We start from the raw sequence: 20,239 nt of genomic DNA, 5'->3' as shown, positions 1-20,239 counted from the left end.
TGCTTCATCTTTACTTTTCAAAAAGTAAATATAACAATACTTCGTCTATCATTGATAAATGAAATAAAGTATCTGTTTCCATTCATTGCTAGAATGGATCTAAAATCACACACATCAGTGTGGATAATACCAATGGTTTCGATTATTCGTTCAACCGATAAGAAAGATGTCTTGTTAATTTGGCTTCAACACAAGTTTCACATTTATAGGGCATACCCTTTTGAACATACATTTCACTCTTGGTCAACCTGACCTTTTGAACATACATTCAATTTTTTTTTTAAAACCAAACTTGTTTATCAACCATCCGGACACAAGATTCTTGCGAATGTCACAAACATACAACACATTGATCAATGGAGTTCCTTTCCGGAGTTAATTTTCAGGGATTACAATCCCTTTGCCATTGATATCATCAAAGGCAGAGTTATCCATTAAGAGATTTTCTCCATTATACATACTTGACGGATAACCCCTGTATAAATCTACTTTTTCTTGGCGTTAGAACCAACCAAGTTAACTTCAGAGATCATCTGAAATTTGAAATGAACTAAACTGTCTTATCAAAACAGGAAGTTTCAGTCGTTAAACTGTTTTAACAAAACAGTAAGAACTAACTGAACTGAACTAAAAGTTACTTTCAGAGATCATCATTCTGAAATCAAAACTGAACTAAACTGTTTTAGCAAAACAGAAAGTTTCAGTCGCTAAACTATTTTAACAAAACAGTAAGCACCATGTAAGCTGTAATAATTTGAGTTTTCAACCCAAAATAAAAGTTTCATTTTACCGTGAACAAACTGAGTTAAACCAAACATGTTTCAACTCAAATAGGTTAAACCAATTAGGTTTCAACCAAATAGGTAAACCGAGCATGTTCAACCTAAATAAGTAAACCAAATAAGTTTAAATCCAACCAACTAAACCAAATAGGTTTTGACCCAAACAAGTAAATCAAAGAGGTTTAAACTCAAATGGGGAACCAAACATGTATCACCTGTTAAAACCATTTCAACTCAAACGGGTTCATTACGGGTTGTAATCTGAGAGAAATTGTAGGGATACATGGTGTTTTACATGTTTCCTAAGAGTACATATTGGTTGTTGGGTGTACAAATACCACTTATTGTGGTAATGCCCGTTAGTGAATGCTTGCAGGTGATAAGATCGTCGTCCTATCAAGGGGTGGTACAGACGTCAGGTTTCGACTTCGGAGGGTGGTCGTGTCTAGTGAGATTGTTGAACATGGTTCCGAGATGTAGATAGTAGGTGTGCTGGTGTTGAAGTTGCTTACCTTTAGTATCGAGTGCGAATCATGGGACGTGATCCGAAACAAGTGGGGGAGAGTTGTAACATCCCAAATAATTGAGGGACTAAAAGAGTAAAGTTCCGAAACTCGAAGGGAGTAAAGTGTAATATGGGTTATAAGTTCACAAAATCAGTCTTATAATCTCATTGTGTTTCTCGAGCAAAAAAACAAAAAATAAAATAAACGAGAGTGTGGGGATGGCGAGTTTTCGAGATCAAGTCTCAAACTTTCAAATTTCCATCATGCAAGCCAAATTGGGAGTGGATCAACATCCTTAGTATCTACCAGCACTACTAGAGTCTTTGATTCTTCCTTTTTTTTATAAGAAATTGAGGGTTTTCCAACCCTAACTTGAAGTATGTGTTCTATTGTCTTTAAATCCGAATTTTGTTGATAGATGATGTTATAATTGTTAGAAATCAAAGTTTTAATACCCTTAGAACCCTAATTCGAAATTAAGGTTAGGTTTTGAGAAATTTGGGGAAGTTTTTGTAAAGATAATGAACTAGTCAAGAAATTAAAGCTATTAATTTGTAAGTTGTTGGTTAGAATCAAAATCTGACTTTAACTATATTTGAATATGGAAATTGTGTCTATGTAAAATAGAAATTGGGTGATTTAAGTTATGAGATAAGAAGACTTGAAGTCTTGAATTTGGAACTAGCTAATAATTGTCAAAATGGGTTTTGTGGGTCACGTAAGTTTAGAAACGGGTTTGAGATGAATTGGGAAGACTTATGGTTATAAGTCTTGTTAATAGTTAAAAAGATGTTAAAATGAGTTTAAGAATTAAAATGGTTAATCTTAGAGTGATCCGGAAGATCACCACCATATCTCCGAGAATCAAGGAAACAATTTGGCATTATTGACCAAGACCAAATCTACAAAACTTTGGAGGGAAAAAACCCGTAAATACATGGTAGAGTGGGGATACCATATCAAATGTCATGCTATACATGCATGAGAAACCCACAAAGTTCATGTGCCCATGATCACATGCTTGTAACAGTTAGGCCGGATGCAATGGTCCGCCACCCACATCAGTAACGATCCGCCACCCGTTCACCACCGTCCGCAGCAAATCATTAGCGGGTCCGTCAGTTGGGCCTGCAACGAGGGTAACGGTCCTCTGGTGGGCCCCCTTATGAAAGATTTTGTTTTTTTTATTTGTAACGGTTTTTCATTTTTCAATTGAGCAACCTTAAATTAACAAGAACCAAAAACAAAATTAGGGAAACAAACCTTGTTGCTAGATGTTAGAGTTGTAAGAAATCCGAAATGCAAAGCTTAAATTCATCATCATCTTCATCAATTTGAAAACAAGAGTTCTTGGATGTGTGTTTTGGGTCGTGAACCAGAGAGGGAGAAGGGGACGAACGAGCCATGGAGAAAAATAAAAGAATTTTGATATTTGCTAACTTAAATAAGTGATAAAATCCTTACCCGATAACACACGAGTATTTAACTATTATCTGAAATCTTACGTACCTCGTTCGGTAACCCAAACGAAGTCCAATTTTAACAAACGAATGGAATGTTTTATTTTTATTAATGTAATGTTTTATTTTATATAATAAAATATTATTTGTATTTATTTATTGTATTTAAATAAAAATTTTAAATTGATTAAAGTTTCAAATAGAGTGTGAGTGTGTATGATAGTGAGAATTTAGTGAAAGGAATGTTAAAAGGTTAGTGCTGATCTGGCGGATAAAAGTTGTGTTAAAATCATGAACCATTGCACGTGACCTTAGTGGGCAAAAGCTTCATGTACTTGTATTATTATATAATATAGGTAGATGAAAGAAAAAGCACAACCTTTATTGTAATCGGTAGTACAATTCAGAGAGAGAGAGAGAGAGAGAGAGAGAGAGAGAGAGAGAGAGAGAGAGAGAGAGAGAGAGAGAGAGAGAGAGAGAGAGAGAGAGAGAGAGAGAGAGAGAGAGAGAGAGAGAGAGAAATAAAAGAACCATATTTTTCCTCACTACAATTGTTATTTTTTGTTTAGTCTGTTCTTCTCATTCGAACACCCAACAACAAAAATTCCATTAATTAGTATACGTACAATATCATTGTGTATCTTAAATTGTAACGGATCAAGTGATATTCAGAGCATCGTTCTTAACTGTGTATGGTGCAAACAAAGTCCACCTACAAAGCTCCGCAGAACCTTTGTCCGAGTTAAAAATTCATCGAAAGCAACCAAACAAACTTCAAATAACACCAACAATGGCAGCTGAGGCAATTAACATACCGGGCTTGAGTGAACTTTATGCCAAACTTGACCACTTAACGAGTCAACTTGAGTCTGTGCTTGCATGGATTCGAACGCAACAAAAACCAAAAGCTCCAGAAACACCATTCAAAGAGAGAAACGAAGAAGAAACGAGCTTTAAGTATGATACTGAAGAAGATCGTGATGATGAAACGAGTAAGATCGTTGTTCGCGGTTCTCAACGACCATTCAAAGTTGAAGCTAGAATCGACATCCCAACATTTGATGGAACCGTGGATGCCGAGAAGTTAGACTCGTGGATTGACCAACTCGAGACTTACTTCACCCTTTACGGGTTTAGTAGTACCGAGAAGGTTGTATTTGCGAGATTGAAACTAACAAGTTAAGCATTAGCATGGTGGAATTCCCATTTGAAGATGATGTCCGAGGAGGAAGTCACTTGGTCTCGGTTTACTCGACTGCTTCGCCAAGAAGTTTATCCTATGGGATATTCTCAAGATCGGTGGTCAAGATGGCACAATCTTCACCAACAAAAAGGACAGTCCGTTCAAGTTTACACCACGGAGTTCGACGTCTTGCGGTGGAATTGGGAATTTCGTTAGACAACGAAGATGTAATCACTAAATATGTTTCCGGGTTACATTGACATATTCAAAATGAACTACGTCTACACGCGTTGGGAGATATCTCTAGTACAAGTCGTGTTGCAATGGTTATCGAAGTGAAAAATAAAAGCAGTTGCATGAGAATTGAAGACTATGGACAACAAAAGGCTTCTAATGCAAACGTGGCCGAGAAGAATTCCAAAAGTTATTTGTCAACTTCTAACAATTTAAATTAAGCTCTGTCAATGTTGTAACATTTAAGGACATCTTGAAGAAAAATGTTGGAAGACACACCCCGAGCTTTTTCCAAAAAAATGGGTGAAAGATGACCATGGAAAGTCTAAGGTTGCTATAATAATCGCAAGTGATACAATCGAGCTCGGACAAGTTGATGAAGTAGCCAAAACAAAAGTTTTCAACGAAAGAAAAGGAAGAATTGTTTAACTTAAAGATTCATATGAAGCAAGAAGTAGTCGAGTCGACTATCGACACTGGAAGTGAAAAGAATTTAATTTCGGTTGATCTTGTCCAACGGTTGGGTTTAGAGAAAACACCTCATCCCCGTCGATATTCCCTAGGGTGGATAAAGAATGGTGACGATGTGCTAATAACCCAACAATGCAAGTTTAAATTTGCCATCACAAATAAATTTATCGATGAAGTTACATGCGAGGTGTTCCACTTGATGTGTGTCAAGTGATTCTTGGAAGTCCATATTAATGGGAACGAGATGTGGTTTACTTCCGACGGGCACAACTTTATCAACTAAAAAAAGATGGCAAAAGTATCTTGTAACCAAAAGCAAGACTACAAATTTAGTTAATCTGGTTACAGTTTGTCATGTAAGAAGACCAAGTTCAGTCATCAGTTGCTTTCCTAAGGTTGCTTTCCTAAGGCACCTGGTGAAACCAAAATTCATCGTCATTAAATATAAGAACAGCATGCGTTGTTCTCTTTGCCGGGGAAGGGGAGGCATGATCCGAAAGATCACCACCATATCTACGAGAATCAAGGAAACAATTTGGATTATTCATCACCACATGATGCCTCTGGTCCCTTTTACAAAACCAAGATAATAATAATAATAATAATAATAATAATAATAATAATAATAATAATAATAATAATAATAATAATAATAATAATAATAATTAATACTAATAATAATATTAATAATAATAATAATTATAATAATTATAATAATAATAATTAATAATAATAATTATAATTATAATTATAATTATAATTATAATTATAATTATAATTATAATTATAATTATAATAATAATAATAATAATAATAATAATAATAATAATAATAATAAGAATAATAATAATAATAATAATAATAATAGTGCAAGCAATAACAACAATACATATATAATTGTACCATGTACAAAAACACATAAACTCGTCTTCAACATTGCTTCAAATGCTCACTATTTCATACTTTCGTACTAAAAATAATTAATACAAAATAAAACATAGTAATAACAAACGAAATAAACCTCAATCGACTTCATCAAGTTTTACCTCAACGTGATTCCTGATATATGCAATGGTAGCGAGGTTAATGGGTAGGGTCGATTGATAAATTCGGTTTCTACAGTACCATGGTCCAATCACATTGTTACAACATTTACATGATTTAGAAGTATTAGAATAAAATAAAACAACCATTTCCATTTTTAATTTTCATAAACACAAGTTACGGCATAATGGTTAGATTTCCATAAATACAAAAGCCAATCTGTAAAGCGCGAGACTCTTCTTCATCAATTCCCTTTTTTACCACGGCCATTTGTAACGCGCGGGACGATTTTTCATCCATTCCTTTTTACGAGGTTTATTCTCCGCTTTCATATTAATGAATAAGATTTTGTAAGCCTCTTCTTCACTAGTCATTTTACAAAACATTTCATCAATGTCTTCCATCATCACGTCCACTAGGCTTTTTATCTGCAAACAGAAAGCAACCTGAAATGAAAACAGAAACAAAATTAAAAAAATGATAAATGAATAAGAATACAAATATTAATGTGATTATTATATTATATATATTATTATTATTAATAATAATGACTAATTTCGAACCACCCTATATTAATAAAAATCAAACAACAAAATTTCTTCTTACATTCATAAGATCGAGAACATGAATCCGATTGAGTTGGCGAAATTTGGAATTAAAAGAATTCAACTTGTGTTGGAGGAGGTGTTCATCATGGGCATAATCATCCTGGATCAAGGCACGTACAACACAGAAGAATTCAACCTTGTGAATGATTTGGCTGTTGCTTTCGACTTCTATTAAGGCGCCGTGGTTATCGTAACAGCATTGGACCCGTCTAGACTCCCTTTCAAAAGGCTTGCCTTCAAAGGATATCCCATCCAAACAAACGATTGTCACCCTAAAGTTTCCATTATTGCTTCCTGCAACACTCAGTCAATCAAATTACTTAATAACAGAAAAGTAATACTCCAATTCTTGAACCTCCTTCAATCCACTCCAATCCGATTATATTATATAATTATTAAATTATTATTAACTGAAGAACGACAAAAGAACAAAAATTATTATAATAATAATTATTATTATTATTAATTATTAATATTAATATTAATATAATAATAATGATATTATTATTATGTTAGCAACAATAGCAATAACAATAACAATAACAATAACAATAATAATAATAATTATTGTTTTTATTATTATTATTATTATTATTATTATTATTATTATTATTATTATTATTATTATTATTATTATTATTAATAATAATACGGAGTAATTAACAATAACAATAACAATAACAATAATAATAATAATTGTTTTATTAGTGTTTGACAATAAGAAAACTTGCTTCCATATATTTTTTGGATATGTGGGTGTGATGTAAACTTGTCATTTTCAATATGTTTATAGAGAGAAAGAAGGTAGAAATGATTGGAAAATAGTGAACGACGATATATATATATAGAACAAGAGACTAAAATGATAATAATATTTAATTAATCATTTACAAACAATAACTCAACCCTATACACTAAAATTTCGAACTTTCAATAATTTCTGTTACTGAGCTACCGCATAAATTGGACATTAGTCTTCATAATGATGAGTTTCTTTGGTTCATAAATATCAAAAATGGTTTACATATCAATTTCAATTACTCAACAATTAAACAAACAAATATTGTTAACGATATGACACATGATCCAAACATGTATTTAAACTGATTAGTGCCAAGTTAAAAATCAACAAACCTGTTTTTGAGTATGAAGAAACTAGCTCGGGGATGTATACACTACAATGAAAAGGCCACCATTGTCGACAAACAAAGAAGTAAGTATATATATATATATATATATATATATATATATATATATATATATATATATATATATATATATATATATATATATATATATATAGTGGTAGGATCAAGAGGGAAGTAACCATTCGGGGGGAAGCGGGGGAAGCAAAAACTTTCTTTTTTTTTCGTTTTTTGAAAAAACTTTGTTCACGAACATTATAGATGAGATGAAAATATGAACATTTAGTAGAGACACTTTGTGATAAATGTTTTTATTTTGGCGGGAAAACGCTCGAAGAAATAATCTATAACAATTATCGTGTTTTTCGAGTGTATTTTGAGGTTTTAGCTATTGGGGTTTAGATATTAGGGTTTAGATATTAGAGTTTATAGGGTTTAGATATTAGGGTTTAGAAATTTAGGGTTTAGGGTTTAGATTTAGGGTTTACATTTAGGATTTAGATTGAGTTTTTAACACGAACGGTTTAGAGTTTAGGGTTTAGGGTTTGGTGTTTTGACACCAAACCCTAAACCCTAAATCCTAAACCCTAAACTCTAAATCGGGCTAAATTTTACTTCACAGAACATGGAAAAAAAAACGTTCATGTTCTTCACGAACAATATTATCTTGAATGTTATTTTTGTCGATCGTTTTCCCGCCTAAATAATAACATTCATCACGAAGTGTCTCTTCTAAATGTTCATATTTTCGTGTGATCTTGATGCCGAAAAAAAAATTCAAAAAAAAATGAAAAAAAAAAATTTTGTTTCCCCCCGCTTCCCCCCGATTGGTTACTTTCCCATTAATCCTGCCCCTATATATATATATATATATATATATATATATATATATATATATATATATATATATATATATATATATATATATATATATATATAGGACTAATCAAGAAGGAAGCACTTCTTTGGAGGAAGAGAACTAATTTTATTTTCCATTTTAAAAAAAAAAAAATTTGTTTCCAAACATAAAGATTATGTGAAAATAAGAACAATTTAAAAAGAAACTTTATGAGTAATGTTATTCTTCCAGCGCTTTTTTAGGGTTTATAAGTTAGGGTTTAGATATTAGGGTTTAGAAATTAGCTTTAGGGTTTAGGTTGAATTTTTAACACGAATGGTTTAGAGTTTAGGGTTTATGGCCAAAACCCTAAACTCTAAAATGTTTGTGTTAATAATTCAATATAAACCCTAAACCTTAATTTATAAATTCTAAAAAAACCTTCGAAGAATAACATTACTAATGATGCAAGTTATAAGTTATTTCTTCGATCGTTTTCCCGCCAAAATATTAACATTCATCACAAAGTGTCTTTTTAAATGTTCGTATTTTCATGCGATCTTAATGCATGGAAAACAAAAATTCAAAAAACGAAAAAAAAAATTCACTTCCACCTTTCTCAAAAAAAAGTGATATATAGTGCAAGGATCAAATGAGAACTTTTTTGCTATGAGAACTCCTTGATCGAACAACCTTTTTGGCAGGCGAACATATATTAGCGAGCATATATTAGTCTGGTCGAACAAGAACTTTTTGTTCTACATTTATGTGGAATAGGATGTAGAACTAATGATACATGTTTTTTCGACATTTTATCAGTATTTTTTAACATGTTTTTGTAACTTTAGGATTTAGGGTTTAGATTTAGGAGTTTAAATTTAGCATTTAGATTTGAGTTTTTGACACGAACGGTTCAGAGTTTAGTATTTTGTGACTAAACCCTAAACTCTAAATAATGCTAAATTTCTATTTATGAAAAAAACTTAGTTACCTATTCGAAATGGGAGTTCCAAGAGTTCTCAACCTAATTGAGTTCTCAGGGGATCCTCACCCTATATATATATATATATATATATATATATATATATATATATATATATATATAAAGTTCAATACAGAACTTTTTTAATGTGCACCATTGTGCACAAATGTATTTTTGTGCACAAATACAAAACTTTTTAAATGTGCACAAGTGTAAATCTATGCACATTAGTTAGTTTTGTAGCTTTTTGATTCTGTATTGAACCTCCCCCTATATATATATATATATATATATATATATATATATATATATATATATATATATATATATATATATATATATATATATATATATATATATATATACACACGCGCATATATATAGGGGTAAGATCCATGGATTAGCAAAATGAAGAAAACAAAAAAATTACAATTTTTTTTAAATAAAATCGTTAAAAAATAAGTGATGAATGATAATAATCGTGATGAATGATTAATTTATCATTCATCAAACAAGTGATGAATGATTAATTTATCATTCATCCCTCTTTTTGATGGATCATAAAATTGATCATTTATCACGATTATTATCGTTCATCACCAGATTTTGAACGATTTCGAATGTTTTTGGCTTATAAAAATATAGATTAGGAGAACATTTTGATGCAGATTTATGAATCTACAAAAAAAATTAAAATAAAACAAAAAAAAAAGTGATTTTGCTTATCCTGTTTGTACCCCAAATGTTGTTTATCCCTGGATCCATTCCCTATGTATATGTATATATATGTATATATATATATATATATATATATATATATATATATATATATATATATATATATATATATAGTGTTAGGATCAAGAGGAAAGTAACCAATCGAGGGGAAGCGGGGAGAAGCAAATTTTTTTTTTTTCGTTTTTTGAAAAAACTTTGTTCACGAACATTATAGATTGGATGAAAATAAGAACATTTAGAAAAGACACTTCGTAATGAATGTTATTATTTTGGCGAAAATAAGCTCGAAGAAGTAATATATAATAATTATCGTGTTTTTCGAGCGTATGTTGAGGTTTTAGACATTAGGGTTTAGATATTAGGGTTTATAGGGTTTAGATATTAGGGTTAAGAAATTTAGGTTTAGGGTTTAGATTTAGGGTTTAGATTTAGGATTTAGATTGAGTTTTTAACACGAACGGTTTAGAGTTTAGGGTTTAGGGTTTGGTGTTTTGGGTTTATGGAATAAACCCAAAACACCAAACCCTAAACCCTAAACTTTAAATCGGGCTAAATTTTACTTCACAAAACATGGAGAGAAAAAAAACGTTAACATTCTTCACGAACAATATTATCTTTAATGTTATTTTTGTCGATCGTTTTCCCGCCAAAATATTAACATTCATCACGAAGTGTCTTTTCTAAATGTTCTTATTTTCATACAATCTATAATGTTCGTGAACAAAGTTTTTTCAAAAAACGAAAAAAAAAAAATTGCTTCCCCCGCTTCCCCCCGATTGATTATATATATATATATATATATATATATATATATATATATATATATATATATATATATATATATATATATATATATATATATATATATATATATATATATATATAGCGTCATAATCAAGAGGGAATCACTTTTTTGGGGGAAGGGGGAAGCAAATTATTTTATTTTTTTCGTTTTTTGAAAAAACTTTGTTCACGAACATTATAGATTAGATGAAAATATGAACATTTAAAAAAGACACTTTGTGATGAATCTCATTATTTTGGCGGGAAAACGCTCGAAGAAAAAAATAAAAACATTCAATGCATTGAATGTTTTGCAGCTGAGTTTATTTGCATCGTTTTGTTTTCATCTTGTGTGAAGTGTTTTTTTCGAATCTAGCCCGATTTAGAGTTTAGGGATTAGGGTTTTGGGTTTTCGGGTTTACTCCGTAAACCCTCAACCCAAAACCCTAAACCCTATACCCTAAACTCTAAACCGTTCGTGTTAAAATATTCAATCTAAACCCTAATTTCTAAACCCTAATTTCTAAACCCTAATTTCTAAAGCCAAAACCCTAATTTCTAAACCCTAATACCTAAACCCTAATTTATAACCCCCTAATTTCTAACCCCTTAAAAAAACTCAGCAGCAAAACATTCAATGCATTGAATGTTTTTATTTTTTTCTTCAAACGTTTTCCCGCCAAAATAATGACATTCATCACAAAGTGTCTTTTTTAAATGTTCATATTTTCATCTAATCTATAATGTTCGTGAACAAAGTTTTTTCAAAAACGAAAAAAATTACCTCCCCCCACTTCCCCCTAAAAAGTGCTTCCCTCTTGATTATATATATATATATATATATATATATATATATATATATATATATATATATGTGTGTGTGTGTGTGTGTGTGTGTGTGTGTGTGTGTGTGTGTGTGTGTGTGTGTGTGTGTGAAAATAGAATAGATTAAATTGGAAACTCTGAAGAAAAGAAAGAATGCTCACAATTTTCTTAAAATGAAATGTGCTATTAGCCATAGTCGTCTACAAAATATTAAATTTGAAAGGATATCAGAACCAGCAGGCAGGCAGCATTTATATATTTTATGTATATGTAATAATGCAATTAAAATAGTAAACCGTAATAAAATTTACCAAAAGAGTACAAATATAATATAATAAACTCACCGTTGTTCATAGGATAGGGTTTTATACTGATGGAACGGCACTTTTAATAACTCGGGATCCCACTTCTTGGCTACAAAAAATCAATTAAGTAGTTATTATAGAAAATAAAAAAATATCAATTGAAATTAATTTATTAATTATTATAAATATAATTCTAATGATAAAAGTAATACTCCGTAATAATTATCAATAGAAATAATAATATAATATTAATAATAAGTATGAAGTATGTACCACTAGGGAAGACTTGAGCATGAAGAGTCCGAGTCATTTTAAAAGCCCACTCGAAACCCACAAGGTTGTATACCAAATCTTCAAATTCATATTTATCAAAATTATAATCCCCGTTCAAATTCACATACAAGAATTCGTAAACCTCATCATCACTTGTCATTTTGGTAAACATGTCATCAACGTCTTTCATCATCAGGTCGATGAGGCTCTTTATCTCCAAATCAAAAGCAGCCTGGAATCAAAACAGAAAATTGTGAAGCACATTAATTAAAAAACAATAAACAAACAAGAATACATAAGATACACTAACTGGTAAAGAGACATATTGTGGCAGGCACTTGTGGTTATCAATTCAAACTATCAACTAACTATTCATAAATAGTTCCTTAGGTTTTAAAGTTAAGGGTGTTAAGACATATGAGAAGATTATATATATATATATATATATATATATATATATATATATATATATATATATATATAGTAAAAGGATCTAGAGAGAACTTGACATATGAGAGAACTCATAGCACCATGTTATTTCACTTCCATGCCGAGCCTCTTTCTTAGCACCATGTTATTTCACTTATTTCACTCATATAAGGGTATTTTCGCCCTATCGCATCAAATCGTTCATAAACATAAATTAGGGTTTAAAATTAGGGTTTAGAAATTAGGGTTTAGATTTAGGGTTTAGATTGAGTTTTTAACACGAACGGTTTAGAGTTTAGGGTTTAGGGCTCCCCTAAGCCCTAAACCCTAAACTCTAAATCGGGCTAAATTTTGAAAAAAAATTCGGGAAAAAAAAACTTTACGAATTTTTTTTTTTTTGAAATAAAGTCAATCTGCACAAAAAAAAGTCAATCTGCACACAAAAAAAACGCAAAAAAAGTCAATCTGCACGCAGATGGACTTAATCTGCACAAAAAAAACTGCACAGAAAAAAAAGTCAATCTGAAAAAAAAAACTGCAAAAAAAAGTCAATCTGCACGCAAGAGTGAACGGTTAGTCGATGGTTTCATGGGTTCTCTACTACCTTTGGTTCTCCATGGATCCTCACCCTATATATATATATATATATATATATATATATATATATATATATATATATATATATTAGTTTTATGAGCCCTTGCGTTGCACGGAAATTGTATAAATTAATATTCGATAACGTTAGTATTGATACTTATCAAATGTCTAATACAGTTACAATGAAAAAACCTTTCATTACCGATAACATTTGTATCGAAAACATTAGTATTGAATACTAACACATAAATTATGAGCCCGTTTTTTGGATCAATTTTAACTTCAATTGACAAATAATATGTATCGAAAACATTAGTATTGAATACTAACACATAAATTATGAGCCCGTTTTTTGGATCAATTTTAACTTCAATTGACAAATAATAGATAAAACACATGAGCCTCAAAAAAGTTTTTTTTAAATAGATCGTTAATAATATTTAATATAACCACTCAGGTTTGCTTGAGTGGCCATCGAGTTACCCAATGAAGCACACCACCCGGGTTCAATCCTTGGCTATGCCAAATTGTTCAAAAGGGAGTGTGACAAGAGGGTGCGCATAATGCGCAATTCACCCGGTACCAGGTCTCGCGCTCGAGGGACTTGATTACCCGAGGTTTTACCTTCTATGGGGGAGACGTTCATAGGAGGGTTTCCTTGCTTACCCAAAAAAAATTAATAATATTTTATATACATCTCTAACTATATATGCTTTTAGTACAAACTAATTTCATTATATATATTAATGTAAGTTTTTAAATTTAAGTGCAAACACTAAATTAATTTTATATTATATAAAATATCATTCATAAATAATAAATAATAATCTCCCTGATTGGTTAATTTATCCAAGTCAACGATTTGTTAATAGGTGTATTTTGATTCTTCTTTATTATCTAATTAATTTATTATTTAAAAATTAACTTGATTGTTCTATAATTTCAAAGTCGGCGATTTGTTTCCAAGATGTCGGGTATCCAGTATTTGTTCTATGATTTGTTTTCAAAGTCGGGTATCCAGTACTTTTATCTTGTGAATATGTTACGCACGGGCATATCTTTATTCTATATTTGTCGAATATCTTAATTTATTTTATTACTTTTAGTTTTATCTTAATAAAAATAATGATTATTTAATATTTAATTCGATTTAATAATAAATAGCTTAATTGAAAAATTGACACGTAAGATTATTTAATTCAGTTTAATTGAGAAAATGACACGTATGATTTATATCACGCGCTTTATAATATATATATATATATATATATATATATATATATATATATATATATATATATATATATATATATATATATATATATATATATATATATATATATATATATATATATAGTGGCAGGATCAAGAGGGAAATAACCATTCGGGGGGAAGCGGGGGGAAGCAAAAACTTTTTTTTTTCGTTTTTTGAAAAAACTTTGTTCACGAACATTATAGATGAGATGAAAGTATGAACATTTAGTAGAGACACTTTGTGATAAATGTTTTTATTTTGGCGGGAAAACGCTCGAAGAAGTAATATATAACAATTATCGTGTTTTTCGAGCGTATTTTTAGATTTTAGCTATCGGGGTTTAGATATTAGGGTTTATAGGGTTTAGAAATTTAGGGTTTAGGGTTTAGATTTAAGATTTAGATTGAGTTTTTAACACGAACGGTTTAGAGTTTAGGGTTTGGTGTTTTGGGTTTAAGGAATAAACCCAAAACACCAAACCCTAAACCCTAAACCCTAAACCAAAACTCTAAATCGGGCTAAATTTTACTTCACAAAACATGAAGAAAAAAAACGTTATATTCTTCACGAACAATATTATCTTGAATGTTATTTTCATCGATCGTTTTCCCGCCTAAATAATAACATTCATCACGAAGTGTCTCTTCTAAATGTTCATATTTTCGTGTGATCTTGATGCCGGAAAAAAAATTCAAAAAAAACGAAAAAAAAATAAAATTTTGCTTCCCCCCGCTTCCTCCCGATTGTTTACTTCCCCATTGATCCTGCCCCTATATATATATATATACATATATATATATATATATATATATATATATATATATATATATATATATATATATATATATATATATATATATATATATATATATATATATATATATATATATATATATAGTGGTAGGATCAAGGGGGAAGTAACCATTCGGGGGGAAGCGGGGGGAAGCAAAAACTTTTTTTTTTTCGTTTTTTGAAAAAACTTTGTTCACGAACATTATAGATGACATGAAAATATGAACATTTAGTAGAGACACTTTGTGATAAATGTTTTTATTTTGGCGGGAAAACGCTCGAAGAAGTAATATATAACAATTATCGTGTTTTTCGAACGCATTTTGAGGTTTTAGCTATTGGGGTTTAGATATTAGGGTTTATAGGGTTTAGATATTAGGGTTTAGAAATTTAGGGTTTAGGGTTTAGATTTAGGATTTAGATTTACTAAAAGAAAATTCAAACAAGTGAGGTCATGGACCCCACAACCTTTCAAGCAGGGGACTGATTCGTACACCACTTGAAATTATCCATACACCACTAAATATGCTTTAGAGAGTTGTACAGTACAACACTGTATTGCACATTTAGTAGTGTATGAATAATTTTAGTGGTGTACGAATTAGCACCCAAGCAGTAGTTTCGGCAAAGAGTCATGTGTGTTGTCTATTTCAACTAGTACTAGTATAGTATTATTTGAAAGAAAAAAAAAAAGATAAAATAGTTAAAGTGTATTTTAAATGAATTTATTAAAAGTTTATATAGAAAGGCGTGGTTGGATCAAAGTCAAGTGTTTTAGCATAAACTCCCGTAAAAATATTGTCAGGTAAGTGCTATTATATATACAAGTAATTTTAATTGATTTTTTTTTTTTTTTTTTGAAAATCAAATACAGTAGGAATTTTGTTATTCAAAACTATAAAACAAATGTATAAAGATGATTATTAAAATGGTGATGTATGTATATGGTAAAATTTGGGTAGTCACCCACTTCCTGTTATTTATTTATTTATGTTGGAATTATTCAAAACTATAAAACAAATGTATAAAGAGGATTATTAAAATGGTGATGTATGTATATGTTGTTGATGATGAAATTATGAGGTTGAAATGTATGCAGATGAATGAGATTATGAAGTGGAGCGGAGAAATTTTTGGGTTTGTTTATGAATTGAATTTAAGTTAGAATATAAGAGTTTAATTATTAATTTTTAATTATTATATAATAACTAAAGTATTTTAATAAGTTATAATATATAATATAAGTATTTATTAATAATGTATTATTATTATTATTATTATTAACTTATATTATAAACATTATACTTATTATTTATTTCCTTAAATTCGTTTTTAATTACAATAAATTTAACACGAACGGTTTAGAGTTTAGGATTTAGGGTTTAGGGTTTGGTGTTTTGGGTTTATGGAATAAACCCAAAACACCAAACCCTAAACCTTAAATCGGACTAAATTTTACTTCACAAAACATGAAGAAGAAAAAACGTTCATATTCTTCACAAACAATATTATCTTGAATGTTATTTTTGTCGATAACATTCATCACAAAGTGTCTCTTCTAAATGTTCATATTTTCGTGTGATCTTGATGCCGAAAAAAAAAATGAAAAAAAAAAAAAAATTTGCTTCCCCCGCTTCCCCCCGATTGGTTACTTCCCCATTGATCCTGCCCTATATAGTTATACATATATACATATATATATATAATGACAAATTCCAAACCACCTTATAAAAAATCGAACAAACTAATTTCTAACAGGCGGACGCGAATTAAAAAGGAAGAGAAAGAAAAAGAAGCTTACAATCATAAGATCGAGAGCATAGATTTTATTGCGTTGGAGAAATTTATAATTGAAAACATTCAATTTCAGTTGGAGAAGGTGTATGCCATAATCATCATAAATATTGTTTGGGGGACAACAATTCTCGATCCTCGTACGTATTGCACAGAATAATTCAACCTTGTGAATGATTTCGCTGTTGCTTTCGACTTCAATGAAGCCGAAATCGTTCTTGTAACCTGCTTGGACCACTTTAGACTCCCTCTCAAAGTGCTCGGCGTCAATCCATGTCCCGTCCGAACAAACAATATCCAACTTAACGTTTTTGCTCTTCTTTTCGACTTTAGTAGCTGCTAAATGTTTCATGTTTTCTGTTATAATCCAACAATCAATCAATCAATCAATCATGTTGTTAATAAAAAAAAGTAAGAAATTCTTAAACCTCTTTCAATCAATTAAAATTAAATAACTGAAGAGAACAAAAAGAGAGAATAATAATAATAATAATAATAATAATAATAATAATAATAATAATAATAATAATAATAATAATAATAATAATAATACTAATAATAATAATAATAATATCTTGGTATAAATCCGTTATTGAACTTCTAAATTGGTAGTTTTTATATACTTATAAATTTGTAGTGTAGTGCCTTGGCCAAGAGGTTAAACAACTAATACTGACACAATTTCTGACTTTGAGACAAAAGATAGACGAAGGATACCACGAGGTTGTGAAAAGAAGAGCGTAACCCACCCATTTTGAAGGATAAATGAATAATGCTTCAATGTAATATATATTACAAAGAACCACACTATGTACACTATTATCCACTTAACCTATATAAAAAATGTACTATACAACATTATGTTTCATTCATTAACTATCTATCGTCATTACAAAATTGTTCAGACATAATCCCGCGAACTCGTAACTCGTACTCTAACTCTAACTATTACTATTACTATTACTATTACTATTACTATTACTATATATTATAAATAATAACAATCTACTTGTATCACCTGATACACAAAAAATTCTCAATTTCAATATTAAAAGTTGTTGACCCTAATGAACTTCCGCATGAGTTGAACATTATTCTTCGTAACGAGGAGTTTCTTTTGATCATAAATATCACAAATGGTTTACACATGAATATCGATTACTAATCAAACATACAGTGTTCACGAAATGACCCACGATCCAAACATGTAATTAAACTGATTAGTGCCAAATTGAAAATCAAAGAAGCTGTTTTTGAGTTTGATGAATCTATCTCATTGTTGGTTGGTTACAGCCAACAATAACAAGGTAACTTATTAGCTGAGAGTTGAAAATTTTAAAATAGTCCAAAAACAACCACCATAATAAAAATGTACTTTTATACATTTGCAGTTATCTCGGTGATTTAAGTCTTCAAACCATCTATAGAAATGTTGATGCGCACTCAATATGCGGCAAATAGAGTCGCTAAGATTACACCCCCGCAAACATTTTTACTTTATGTTCAGTTTTTTATCAGTAATAATCTCATGAACTCATATGCCTATTTGACTATTATGTTCATGATGGTCAGGCAATCTTTAATTGTTCAGTGTTTCCAAAGTTCGTGTATAAGAGTATATTTTTTAGACCAATTTACATAACAATTACTAATAACAATAACATAACAATAACAATTATAACAAAAAATAACAAGAATAACAATGATAATGCCTTTTCTAGGGATTTTGTTATGGGTTAGTTCCCATAAATCATCATAACTCGCTGCTCTTCGTGTGACCTTTGCTCCATCCCACATGTTTTCTTTTCTGCTACAATCAATCAATCAGTCGATTTGTTCATACAAAAATAATAAATTATACCTCCTTCAATCAACTAACTACGATTTTAATTGATTCGAAAAAACCGAAATCTTTTAAATACATCAAGGACCGGAAAGATTGAACCTAAAACTCTTTTCGGTCGTACCAACGAAACCGAAATCTTTCTGGTATATAAAGGACAGAAAAGATTGACCCAAAAACTCTTTTCCTGTAGATACAGAAAACTTTATGTATTTTTGGGGAATCGATTTGATGCTTACAACGAATTGAAGGAGCGTACCTGTAACTTGTCTCGATTGCCATCTGTGAAGAGTGTGGAAACAACGACTTAGGGTTAGGGTTGCTGAATGAAAGAAGGTTGAAGATGGTAGCGTCATATTGGCTGGAATTGTAATTGTTGGTGAACTAAAAGACTAATGCTTCTTTCTATTTGTGGTATCTTAAACATATGGCTTGTAAATTTTGTGGGCTAAGGAATTGTTTGGGCTCAAACCAATTTTTTTTTTGTGAAATTGTTCAAAATACACTTTTTTTAAAGCTTCAAACAAAATACATTTTTTTTTTAAAAAATTGCCTTTTTACACCATTCGGTAGAGGAAATTTCTGTCTACCACCTTTATCTGTCGTCTACTACCATTTTTACAAAGTAGTAGATAGTAACAACAAGGTAGTAGACAGTGAGAATAAAGCAGTAGACAGCCAATTACAAGGTAGCTGACCGTCTACTGCCTTGTTGTTATTGTCTACTACCTTGTTGTAGGTGTCGACACCAATAATACATATCAGTCGACACCTACAACAAGGTAGTAGACAGTAACAACAAGGCAGTAGACGGTCAGCTGGCTGTCTACTGCTTTGTTCTCACTGTCTACTACCTTGTTGTTACTGTTTACTACTTTGTAAAAATGGTAGTAGACGACAGATAAAGGTGGTAGACAGAAATCCCGTCTACCGAATGGTGTAAAAAGACAATTTTTTAAAAAAAAAAAGTGTATTTCGTTTGAAGCCTTAAAAAAGTGTATTTTCATCAATTTCCCTTTTTTTTTAAATACCGGGTCCATTATCATTTTTATCATATTCACAATTCTTAATGGCGATAACTTAAATACCCTTTTACAACTTTTTATTCTTATTTGAATTTGAAAACCTTTTCCCAATACCTTTTTTTACAACTTTTTTTTTTGCTTCATTTTCTCCCTTTTTCATTCTTTTTTTAGTAGCAAGGGCACGCCAAAACGCCATCTTCCAAGGTCTCGAACCAAAGGCAGGAGAAAGTGGACAAAACAGACTCGCATTTCTCAAGTTCCGGCCAGAATGATTGGGAAAGATCAAACCAATTTGAATAGCTCACACTTCACATAATTCTTTTAAAT

At 30.4% G+C, this 20,239-nt stretch overlaps 1 protein-coding gene across 1 annotated transcript; it reads right to left on the bottom strand.

Moving 5' to 3' along the window:
- Nucleotides 1-4,988: 4,988 nt before the first annotated feature.
- LOC139848430 (uncharacterized) lies at nt 4,989-19,253 on the bottom strand. Its single transcript, XM_071838164.1, has 9 exons — nt 19,147-19,253; nt 18,757-18,851; nt 17,052-17,401; nt 12,178-12,409; nt 11,944-12,013; nt 7,423-7,463; nt 6,287-6,582; nt 5,942-6,126; nt 4,989-5,049 (listed from the first exon to the last, which is right to left on the bottom strand). The coding sequence occupies exons 1-9, from the start codon at nt 19,167-19,169 to the stop codon at nt 4,989-4,991; spliced, it is 1,353 nt and encodes a 450-aa protein (XP_071694265.1). The 5' UTR covers nt 19,170-19,253.
- Nucleotides 19,254-20,239: the final 986 nt, after the last annotated feature.

Source organism: Rutidosis leptorrhynchoides, chromosome 5, assembly GCF_046630445.1.
Source record: "Rutidosis leptorrhynchoides isolate AG116_Rl617_1_P2 chromosome 5, CSIRO_AGI_Rlap_v1, whole genome shotgun sequence".
In the NCBI taxonomy this organism is placed as follows: Eukaryota; Viridiplantae; Streptophyta; class Magnoliopsida; order Asterales; family Asteraceae; genus Rutidosis; species Rutidosis leptorrhynchoides.
The sequence above is the reverse complement of the archived record's forward strand: the minus strand, read 5'-3'. Positions and strand labels throughout refer to the sequence as shown.

Excerpts from the sequence above, each read along its gene's own strand:
- LOC139848430 (XM_071838164.1), bottom strand. The coding sequence starts at position 19,169 with ATGGCAATCGAGACAAGTTACAG. Across the intron at positions 12,410-17,051 it reads ATGCTCTCGATCTTATGATT|GCTGCTTTTGATTTGGAGAT; the intron begins GTAAGCTTCTTT and ends TTTTGATTCCAG. Across the intron at positions 6,127-6,286 it reads ATGTTCTCGATCTTATGAAT|GTTGCTTTCTGTTTGCAGAT; the intron begins GTAAGAAGAAAT and ends TTTTCATTTCAG.